Source organism: Xenopus laevis, chromosome 1L (genome assembly GCF_017654675.1).
Source record: "Xenopus laevis strain J_2021 chromosome 1L, Xenopus_laevis_v10.1, whole genome shotgun sequence".
NCBI classification, from domain to species: Eukaryota; Metazoa; Chordata; class Amphibia; order Anura; family Pipidae; genus Xenopus; species Xenopus laevis.
The window spans coordinates 30,922,144-30,934,359 of NC_054371.1; the positions used below are offsets into that span (position 1 = coordinate 30,922,144).

Sequence of the window (12,216 nt, forward strand, 5' to 3'; positions counted from 1 at the left end):
TTACTTTTAGGATGGATGACCTTTGTAAGAAGGAAGTGTATATGATAGAATTTGGTGACAATACTGTTCTTTCAGTCTACTGTAAATGAATCTTACATTATTACCTAGAATCAACACGTAAAACGTACAGTTTAATAACCATTTTAAAAGTAAAATAAATACAAATAGGCCACTTTTTATTGGGGAAAATGTAGGTGAGGAGAAAAGGGGGACAATATAGCATTAAATAACATATAGCATTTAATAAATCCATCACTCCTGTCTCTGATTCAAACACCTTTCTCCACCACATTATAATTTCACCAAGCTTTTCACTTGAATATTTTACCTCTGCCTCTTTTTATCAGAAGAATTCCCTTAAAAATTACTTAAAACTTAACTTTGACAGAAGTCAGAGTGATGAAATATCTCATAATATGCTCATGTATGAGATTACAGTCTCCAACTGAACAGACAGAAGTTAAAAGTATGGGAAAAGACTTAAATATAGTACAGTTATACGGGTGTCTAAAATTTATCGAAAGGTTCATTGATTGTTAAAGTTTAAATGTAGCAATTTTTGTACAGATAGAAGATATGTTATCCAGGTTGCTTGGGACCTGGGATTTTCAGGTTAAAGAGTTTTAGGTCCTTTTATAAGGCATGGTTCCATCTGGGACTGTTTAGTATGGCCATTACTGATGCTGTAGAAATCTTATGGTGATCCAACTTTTGTTATTTGAACATTTTTTTGTCTTATCTAATTTATTTCATTGTAATTAATGTTTTCATGATACTTCTGATTTACTTGGAAATCTTGTTCTTTGCTTGCTACTTTGATTCTGAAAGATATGGAGGTCATCTATAGTTGTCATCAAGGGTTTTAGAAAATTTGTCTTTCAGAATCAATGTGCCTGTTCATTTTATTGCAATTATCCATAGCACAAAAACAACACTGATCACAAGATCCAAAAAAAACCTTAGTTACTTAAAGAAGATTTATCAATCAATTATAGGACCAGTAACATGAAAAAAAAAATTAAAAATTAATTTGTACATAATGAAAATAAAACACCAAGACACATTTAACTTTAAATTCGCAAAGTCTTTATTAAGAAATAACTGACCGATACTCCGCTTGCATTCCTCTTCAGAAAAGGCGACATGGTGGCGATCCATCGCGCAACGCTCGATTTCTCCTCCCTGGCTATCTCCTATAGAAGGCAGGGAGGAGAAATCGTCGCCCTGTCGCCTTTTCTGAAGAGGAGCACAAGCAGAGTATCGGTAAATTATTTCTTAATAAAGACTTTGCGAATTTAAAGTTAAATGTGTCTTGGGGGCACATTTACTAAGTTCGAGTGAAGGATTAGAATAAAAAAACTTCGAATTTCGAATATTTTTTTGGCTACTTCGACCATCGAATTGGCTACTTCGACCTTTGACTACGACTTCGACTTCGAATCGAACGATTCAAACTAAAAATCGTTCGACTATTCAACCATTCGTTAGTCGAAGTACTGTCTCTTTAAAAAAAACTTTGACCACCTACTTCGTCACCTAAAACCTACCGAGCACCAATGTTCCAAGCTTTTTTGATCGAAGGAAAATCTTCGATCGATGGATTAAAATCCTTCGATCATTCGAACGTTCGAACGAAGGAAATGCGGTAAATCCTTCGACTTATTTGAAGTCGAAGGATTTTACTTTGACGGATTTAACTTCGACCAATAGTAAATGTGCCCCTTGGTGTTTTTTTTCGTTATGTACAAACAAATTTTTTTTAAAAATTTTTTATGTTACTGGTCCTTTAAGCAATTCATTTTCCAGTGTCGAATACTTGATGGTCTTATAGTTTTTTTTTTTGTCTGTCTCTTTACTGTCAATCTTTTTTGTGTTTTTTTTAACAATTTATCATCTCAAACCTCATACAGGATTGTCTTCAGTCCATTACTTCTTATGAGGACATTGTTCTTTCTGAAAAGGTTAAACAGTTTGCAGAAAAAACATTATTGTACATTGGAGGTGGAAAAGAATTAGCCAAGGATCGTCTTGCTTTAAAGGTAATCAGGAAATAATCAGGAAATACATTGTCAAAATATATAACTATGCTGCTCAAAATGTCACCCCTAAAGGATGAACCTGTGCCTTTGGGAACTCACTACAGGGCCAAGGGCAATAAGCATTTTTACATCTACAGTACACTACAGTATCTAATGCTCAAACATAGAGAATGAAAGTTAATTGGTCCACTGCAGTTACACAGCACTGTCAGGATGAGGACTTCTGCAATATACACTCATTTTCTATTTTAAAGGGAATCCAGAAAGTTCATGGACAGTAAGGGTCACTCACATTCTTGGCCTCCAAACAGAGTTGTTGATCCAAATACACGAATAGGGGCATTTCAGACACCGGTGCTGCCCCGAGGCATGGGTTCCATATAACGGATCCTATACCTGTATATATATTAAAGTAAATAATATTGCCCTTTTACACCATTTTGTGATGGTCTGTGTGCTGCCTCAGAGATCACCTGACCACAAATACTGCAGCTCTAACTGTAACAGGAAGAAGTTTGGGAGTAAAGGACTATATTGTCCATTAATTAGCTCATCTGACCTAACGTGTGGTTTGTTTGTGTGCACCGTGAATTGTAGGATCTCAGGAGATGGCTCTTATTTCTTAAAATGGCAATTTTCTATTTAGGATTAACCATTGGCACATACTTTTAAAAAAGTATATTATTATGAAAATTGTTTATTCACACATTTTATAGAGACCTGCGTGATTTGGGGGTATAGTTCCTATGTGATGACTTTTAGGTCTACCCATTTCCAATACCCTTTTTTGCAGCACACACAAATTAATTTTTCCAGTATGGAGACTCTATAGTAGTATTGTATGTTCAGTATAACTAAGCCTCCATTTGATGTAGCCTGTCCATGGCATATACCCTCACTGTAGCTGTAAAATCTAATGGCAATATTGCCTTAATAAATGTTGGGACTGCATAGTAGACACATGTCTATCAAGTTCAACCTTTTTGTTTCCATACATGTTTTTTATTTACTGTTTATTAAATTTTTTCCTGCAATAATTCATATATATGGACGTGGAATATATTCTGAGACAATTTGCAATTACATTTTTTATTATTCGTGGTTTTTGAAATTTCCCTAGCAACCATGCATTGATTTGAATAAGACACTGAATATGAATAGGCCGAAATAGAAAGATGAGTAATAAAAAGCATATGTAAAAATATATTTGTAGCTTAAAGAGAATTCGATTTTTCTATGGGGTCAGTGACCCCCATTTGAAAGCAGAAAAGAGTCAGAAAAAGAAGGCAAATAATTGAAAAATTATGCAAAAAAAAGAAAAATGAAGACCAATTGAAAAGTTGCTTACAATGGGTCATTCTATAACATGTTAAAAGTTAAAAAAAACTTAAAGATGAAACTCCCCTTTAAAAGCTGGAACTCTGCCCAATGAATCTCCCTGACAGTCTGATAACCTGTTTTGCAGAAAATTCTGAGAGGATTAACAAGTTCACAAGATGAGGATCATAATGATAAGAACACATACAATTGCAGAGTGGCTGCTATAAAAGAGATTGTTGTGTACATACCAAGTAAAATTCTGTACAATAAGGAAATTATGGAGATGCCGGGCAGTGATAATTCAGACTCACTCTCGATGCACTTTATTGAGGATGCTTTGGATCAGGTAGGACTTGTCTTTCTTTAAGTCAGGCTTTGGGTTACAGTGGTGCCTATATATTTACCTAAAACCTTTATACAAATGTATCTAGTTGTTAGGTAGAAATGATCTATTTTAAATAATAAAAGATAAAAGAGACATAATTGTGAGGGTTGTGTAAATCACGATCTATAAGGACCATTTAAAACAGTCAGAAAGTTTTATTATAAATTTTAATATGTAATTTATTATGTGAGATTTATATATTTATGTAAGTAATTTCCTGTATAGAATTGTAATGGATTTTGAAATGGTTTTCAGAATATGGACTTGCCAGTATGTTAGTCATATACCTACCTTGCTTTAGGTAAGTTTTTGGGAACTCACTAACAATATATGAGTTGACTCAATACATTTTCTCAGAAGTTATTAACCTATACGTAGCGCTACCTTCCCAAGTAGCTTTCCTTGGACCAAAGAATTTGCCTTTACATACATACAGAATCCTGACATATGGATTGTATGCTTGTAATTAAGCCAGTATCCTCCCAATGGATATTGATTTACTATTGAGGAAAATCAGGAGCTATCTCACTAGAGATTATAGCATGCTCCTACTGGGTCCTCCTCTTCTCTCAGCTTCCTCCAAATGGATGTCTTGACCCATAGATAATTGATCTTTCCTCCCTTGATGACCGTTCTTGATGGCACAGAGAAACGACTATTTTGCCTGAGGAAACTGCTGGAGGGTTGTTTAAAGAATGAGTACACCCTGCCCCACCTACATTTGTTATCCCTGTTCCAACAAGATGCACCTTTTGTAACTTTGAGTAACTATACTCAAAGATTGATAAATATTTAGGCTGGGAGCACATCTGCTAAATATATTGTATTTTATGTTGCAGGTTGATGGTGTATTTTTCATGAGCGAATGTAGTTTTAAACTTGCAGAACAGGAAGTTAAAAAGATCCTGCGAAGAAGTGAATTCATGAAGGCCTGGAAAAAAAACCCAGAGTTGTATGCACTCATGCTCCTCACTTATCCAGAAAAGGTACTATATCGCATTTCATTAAAAATGGATTGAATCACTAATAAGAAGGATAGACCATTTCTGGGGCCTAAATGTGTTTAGCTTTTACACATTCTAAAAGCCATATATGAAAAAAAAAGTTATGTGAAAAAAACACCTATTAACTTCAATGCGTTTGCCAAATTTTTTCACAATTATTGGGCTAAGCAAAACGGTTCATATTCACCCATCACTATTTGGCAGCTGCTGGGGTTACAAAGTTCCACTAATTGCAGCTGATATATATAGTGATGGGCGAATTTGCGCCGTTTCGCTTCGCCGAAAAATTCGCGAATTTCGCGAAACCTTCAAAAAATTCGCGAAACGGCGCCGGCGTCTCATTTTTGACGCCGGCGCCCGTTTTTTCCGACGCCGGCGCCCATTTTTGACGCTGGCGTCCGGTTTTCGAAAAAAAAATTTTTTTGACACCGGCGAATTTTTACCGAAAAATTTTCGCGGGCGTTTCGCGAATTTAATCGCTCGGCGCGAATCGCGCAAATTCGCCGCGAATTTGCACCTGGCGAATAAATTCGCCCATCACTAGATATATACCACAGGAATAGATATGAACCTACCTTGATGATCACTGCCTCTGCTGCTAGAACATACATCATCACATTTATGTGAGATTTATGCTGTATTTCTTAATCACTTTTATAGGATAGCAACTATCAGTTTAGAAAGGAAGATGTCGTCAAAATGAAAATACTTGAGACTAAAGAAAATGATAGAAGGTCTACAGAATTAGAAGAGCTGAAGAATCTACTGCATCCGGTATAACTCATCGTAACATTCTGTTGCTGAGAAGTACTTTTTAAAAACTGTAAAGTTCTCCTTTTTACAATGTACTGTTTGTGGCTGTCTTCTTTGTTGTGTAATGTTCTTATTCCAGTCTTATTGTATGTTTGCCTCTCCCAATGTATCAGGTCCAAATACTTCAAGGCAACTTTCCTTGGCAGAAAGTTTGCTTTACTGTCAGTGTTTAAAATCATTCATCTTCTTTGTTGTTTAAAACCTGACCTCTATAGTAGTGATGGGCGAATTTGTGAAACGGCGAAAAATTAGCAAAATGGCGCCGGCGTTTTCGCGGGCGCTTTGCGAATTTTTTCGCCGGCGACGAATCGCGCAAATTTGCCGCGAATTCGTGCCTGCCGAATAAATTCGCCCATCACTACTCTATAGCTGATTCCCCAAGCTTCTGGCATCAATGTTGTATTTAATTAGTAACACTGTATATGACATACTCAATATGAAGCCAAATAGAACAGCAGAATGTCTCATAAGTAGGGTTGCCACCTTTCCTCCCGACTAACTCCAGGTATGGAGGCGGGGCCATGATGTAGTTAGAGGTGGGGGCCTTATGTAATGGGGTGGGACTTGGCAGGGCAGGATGTGATGTTGGGGGCCAATTGCCATGTCAAACTCAGGGAATCCTGCCCGGTTTTCCTTATTTGGTGGAAGCGTACGTTTTAATGAAGTTTGGCTATTAAGAAAGTAAAGCTAGAGAAAATTTGCTTAGAAACATTCTTGCTAACAAAGTTTCACTGGTGAAAGTACGTTCATTTGCCGAGACAAAACTTTACATTTTGATAAATAGGCGTATCCGCTGCGAATTCATCTCTGATGAAGTTTCACAAAGTAAAAATTCGCCATTTAGTAAATTTTCCCTCATATGTGAAAGGTATCTGCTTTTGCATTATACAATTAAAGGACAGGGATTGTCCCTGTAGGAATTTTAGGTCACCAGTTGTAGATCATTGTTGTTTTATCATTTAGAAGTTTTTTTCTCTAACAGTAGCTAATCATAAAAGTAACACTTCTAACACACCAATTAGACCGCTCCCAGCTTAACCCCCATACACTGCTCCATGTGCTCCTTGTTGGGTGCTCTGTCTGCAGCGACCCCACGGATTATCTCACACCAGAACCAAAGAAGGAGACAGCACTCCACTCAAGGAGAAGGCAGGTTTATTACAGATCCCACAGGGATCTCAAGCCCTACGCGTTTCGGGACTCAATCCCTTAATCATAGGCATAATCATAAAAGCACCTACCTGCTTGTCCCTTCCCCTGTGTGTGGATATTTGCCTGTCTCTTAGCCCCTGCATCTTCTCACTCCTTTCTTTTTCACACACTTTTTCCTACCCAATCCCCTTTTTGGTGACATGCTTGCATAATTCTACCCTTATTTCAAGAGAGTTGCTTTAAATTAGCTGTTAAGGATGGTAACAATAGAACATAAGTTCATCCATTAGTTCAAAATATAAAGTGACAAATGTGCTTTTAAAATCCATTTACTTGCTTACAAGGGTTCTGTGAAAAGGTAAAAAAAGATCATGGTAACATATGTTGAGAAAGTTGTTGGTTTCAATCAGATATTGGTGTTGTAATGGGTGAGTTTCTTGCAGTAGTATAGATTTAAAAGGAGTTTACAAATAGTTCTTTATAGAGTAGCAGCAGATATGTCTATCTTATTTGCACTGGGCAATAAAGCATAGAAACATTGAATACCGTATATACTCGTGTATAAGCCGACCCGTGTATAAGCCGAAGTACCTAATTTTACCTACAAAAACTGGGAAAACTAGACACAACTACAGCCCTGTCTCCCAGCAGCGCACATTCTGCCAAAGCGACCCCCCCAGCGATCAACCGGACTTCTTTGCAAAGCTGATGGTGACAGAGAATTGCCAAACGGATTACTGTGTGCATTGTCCCACTGTCCCACTACCATGTGCAGAGGGTGCTGTTTGATATTGCCATCACTGTTAATCTTTTGTATAACCAACAGAGGGCGCTGTGTGATATTGCAGTCACTGTTATTCTTTCATATAACCAACAGAGGGCACTGTGTGATATTGCAGTCACTGTTAATCTTTCATATAACCAACAGAGGGCGCTGTGTGATATTGCAGTCCCGGTTATTCTTTTATACAACCAACAGATGGCACTGTGTGATATTGCAGTCCCTGTTATTCTTTCATACAACCAACAGATGGCGCTGTGTGATATTGCAGTCCCGGTTATTCTTTTATACAACCAACAGATGGCACTGTGTGATATTGCAGTCCCTGTTATTCTTTCATACAACCAACAGATGGCACTGTGTGATATTGCAGTCCCTGTTATTCTTTCATACAACCAACAGAGGGCGCTGTGTGATATTGCAGTCCCGGTTATTCTTTTATACAACCAACAGATGGCACTGTGTGATATTGCAGTCCCTGTTATTCTTTCATACAACCAACAGATGGTGCTGTGTGATATTGCAGTCCCTGTTATTCTTTCATACAACCAACAGATGGCGCTGTGTGATATTGCAGTCACTGTTAATCTTTCATATAACCAACAGAGGGCGCACTGTTATTCTTTCATATAACCAACAGAGGGCATTGTGGGATATTGCAGTCTCTCCCCAAGTGAACTGTTGGTATAGGAATGATTAAAAGTGACTGCAATCTCAGCTATTCGGGTCGGGTACCGCTGACCCGCGTATAAGCCGAGGTAAACTTTTTCAGCACATTTTGGATGCTGAAAAACTCGGCTTATACGCGGGTATATACGGTAATTCATTTTGTTCAGACAGATTATGGAAGAATTGCCATCAAATTGAGTGCCCACTGTTCGTAATGATCCAAGTATCATTTTAACAGACTGTGTCATTGTAAAATATTAGGGATGCACCGAATCCATTATTTGGGATTCGGCCGAATCCCCGAATCCTTGGTGATTTGATTGAATACTGAACCGAATCTGAATCCTAATTTGCATATGCAAATTAGGGTCAGGAAAGGAAAAAGTGGAAAAAATTCCTCTTTTGTGACGTAAAGTCACGTGATTTCCCTATGTGCTCCTAATTTACATATGCAAATTAGCATTCTGATTCGGTTTGGCCAGGCACAAGTATTCGGCTGAATCCGAATCCTGCTTAAAAAGGCAGAATCCTGGCCGAACCCCGAACGGAATCCTGGATTCAGTGCATCCCTAAAAAATATACAGTAGGTCACATCCTAATTGTGCATGAATAAGTACTTAACAAAGTGCCACAACAAACATGCCACTTGCAATAGCTTAGTAATCAGCCTATTGCCCTTTGAATGGTTTGGTCTTTGTTTCGTTTTAGTAGTAAAGGTTTGGTTATGTTAAAATAATTTGTTAATTTTTTTCTCTTTGTAACAGTCTTTTTGTTTTATTTAGGACTCTGACTCTGATTCTGATTCTGACTTTGATTTTGGCTCTGAATCAGATCTCTCTGATACTCTGGATAAATCAGTCTTCTCTACATATGTGTTGCCTATTCTCCATACATCCATTCAGGCACAAGAGGTACGTTTACTATATAATATAATATGAAATAATAGTCTATGTTTATACTGTTAGGGGGTTACTTTTTAAAGTCCGAATGCCAAAAACTCGAAAAAAAAAATGTTTAACTATGAAATCAAAATTTTTAGTGGAAAAAAAATGAAATATTTTGAGATTTACAGTATTATACCCCGAGGATGAAAAAAGTCAGAATCTGACTGCCGAGGTTGTATATAAGTCAATGGGAAAGGTCTTGTTTGGAATTTTTTGTGGTCTGCGCTGAATTTAGCCTGAAAATTTCACTATTTTGGACTTTTCAAGCAAAAATCTAAAAAATATATGGGTCTTTAGGAAAAACACTCAGAAAAAAATCTTACGATTCAGATTTCCGTTCAATATTTTCGAGGTCCCCGATCTGATTAAATCATGCTTTTTTATTAATAAATAAGGTCACATCGCTGATTCTAGTTTGGCCAGACTTTTTTTAATTTAAATACTCACTACAGTACCTGGTTCCCTGTCCAGGGTAGTGTTTGCTGAGGGTTACACCACCATCCTCTTTCATTCTCCCAGCAAATCTGCAGCAATTCTAGGAGGGTGCACGGCAATACAGAATTCTTTCAAAAAGTTTTGTACTGTGTATGCCCCATGGGGACACACCTAGAAGAAGATGCTAATGCTGTACTTAAGCACACTGTACCCAGGATGGTGCCTTTATTGAAGAGCCTGGTGTAGAGTTAAGTAACTGTTATCACTGGGGGTGGCTGACAACTTAGCTCTCCTGAGTGATTTTTAGAGATGTCGCGAACTGTTCGCCGGCGAACTTGTTCGCGCGAACATCGGGTGTTCGCGCTCGCCGGAAGTTCGCGAACGTCGCGCGACGTTCGCCATTTTGGGTTCGCCATTGTTGGCGCTTTTTTTTGCCCTCTCACCCCAGACCAGCAGGTACATGGCAGCCAATCAGGAAGCTCTCCCCTGGACCACTCCCCTTCCCTATAAAAACCGAAGCCCTGCAGCGTTTTTTCACTCTGCCTGTGTGTGCTGAAGAGATAGTGTAGGGAGAGAGCTGCTGCCTGTTAGTGATTTCAGGGACAGTTGAAAGTTTGCTGGCTAGTAATCGTTTTGATACTGCTCTGTTATTGGAGGGACAGAAGTCTGCAGGGGTTTGAGGGACATTTAAGCTTAGGTAGCTTTGCTGGCTAGTAATCTACCTTCTACTGCAGTGCTCTGTATGTAGCTGCAGTGGGCAGCTGTCCTGCTTCTGATCTCATCTGCTGACTGCTGCAATAACAGTAGTCCTTGTAAGGACTGCTTTTATTTATTTTTTTGTTGTTTTACTACTACTACTACTACTACTACTATAAGAGCCCAGTGCTATTAGTCTAGCAGTGTTGGGGAGTGGGACTGGTGTGCTAATCTGCTGCTCCTAGTAGTTCAGCAGCACCAACTTTAATTTTTTTTTTTTAATATTCATTTTTTTTTTATTTTACTTTTTTTATTTTACTACCGCTGTAGTAGTGTATAAGTTGACCTTTTAGGCATTATTTGCCCTGTAGGCATTATTTGCACAGTGTTTTCTTCAACCCGCCATCTAGCTGTGTGACCTTGTTCACATTCTGTCTAAATATCCATAATATTACCGTCTCCAGAAAAAACACCGGAGTGACTTTTTTCAAGCAGCCATAATATATTTTACGTAATCCGTATCCACCGCTGTAGTAGTGTATACGTTGACCTTGTAGGCATTATTTGCACAGTGTTTTCTTCAACCCGCCACCTAGCTGTGTGACCTTGTTCACATTCTGTCTAAATATCCATAATATTACCGTCTCCAGAAAAAACACCGGAGTGACTTTTTTCAAGCAGCCATAATATATTTTACGTAATCCGTATCCACCGCTGTAGTAGTGTATACGTTGACCTTGTAGGCATTATTTGCACAGTGTTTTCTTCAACCCGCCATCTAGCTGTGTGACCTTGTTCACATTCTGTCTAAATATCCATAATATTACCGTCTCCAGAAAAAACACCGGAGTGACTTTTTTCAAGCAGCCATAATATATTTTACGTAATCCGTATCCACCGCTGTAGTAGTGTATACGTTGACCTTGTAGGCATTATTTGCACAGTGTTTTCTTCAACCCGCCATCTAGCTGTGTGACCTTGTTCACATTCTGTCTAAATATCCATAATATTACCGTCTCCAGAAAAAACACCGGAGTCACTTTTTTCAAGCAGCATTCATATATTTTACGTAATCCGTATCCACCGCTGTAGTAGTGTATACGTTGGCCTTGTAGGCATTATTTGCACACTGTTTTCTTCAACCCGCCATCGAGCTGTGTGACCTTGTTCCCATTCTGTCTAAATATCCATAATATTACCGTCTCCAGAAAAAACACCGGAGTCACTTTTTTCAAGCAGCATTCATATATTTTACGTAATCCGTATCCACCGCTGTAGTAGTGTATACGTTGGCCTTGTAGGCATTATTTGCACACTGTTTTCTTCAACCCGCCATCGAGCTGTGTGACCTTGTTCCCATTCTGTCTAAATATCCATAATATTACCGTCTCCAGAAAAAACACCGGAGTCACTTTTTTCAAGCAGCATTCATATATTTTACGTAATCCGTATCCACCGCTGTAGTAGTGTATACGTTGGCCTTGTAGGCATTATTTGCACAGTGTTTTCTTCAACCCGCCATCGAGCTGTGTGAGCTTGTTCACATTTTGTCTAAATATTGATAATATTATCGTCTCTAGAAAAACCACTTGAGTTACTTTTTTTCAAGCAGCATTCATATATTTTACGTAATCCGTATCCACCGCTGTAGTAGTGTATACGTTGACCTTGTAGGCATTATTTGCACACTGTTTTCTTCAACCCGCCATCGAGCTGTGTGACCTTGTTCCCATTCTGTCTAAATATCCATAATATTACCGTCTCCAGAAAAAACACCGGAGTCACTTTTTTCAAGCAGCATTCATATATTTTACGTAATCCGTATCCACTGCTGTAGTAGTGTATACGTTGGCCTTGTAGGCATTATTTGCAGAGTGTTTTCTTCAACCCGCCATCGAGCTGTGTGAGCTTGTTCACATTTTGTCTAAATATTGATAATATTATCGTCTCTAGAAAAACCACTTGAGTTACTTTTTTT

General features: G+C 38.2%; 1 protein-coding gene across 3 annotated transcripts in view; it reads left to right on the forward strand.

Moving 5' to 3' along the window:
* The window catches only part of LOC108719589, a 100,499-nt gene that overhangs the window by 55,060 nt on the left and 33,223 nt on the right, over nt 1–12,216 (forward strand). For all 3 annotated transcript variants that reach the window (XM_041588175.1, XM_041588181.1, XM_041588176.1), the window contains exons 9-13: nt 1,911–2,039; nt 3,505–3,705; nt 4,584–4,730; nt 5,409–5,522; nt 8,946–9,074. In XM_041588175.1, coding sequence (XP_041444109.1) covers nt 1,911–2,039; nt 3,505–3,705; nt 4,584–4,730; nt 5,409–5,522; nt 8,946–9,074 — 720 coding nt within the window. The remainder of the gene's footprint in view (nt 1–1,910; nt 2,040–3,504; nt 3,706–4,583; nt 4,731–5,408; nt 5,523–8,945; nt 9,075–12,216) is intronic.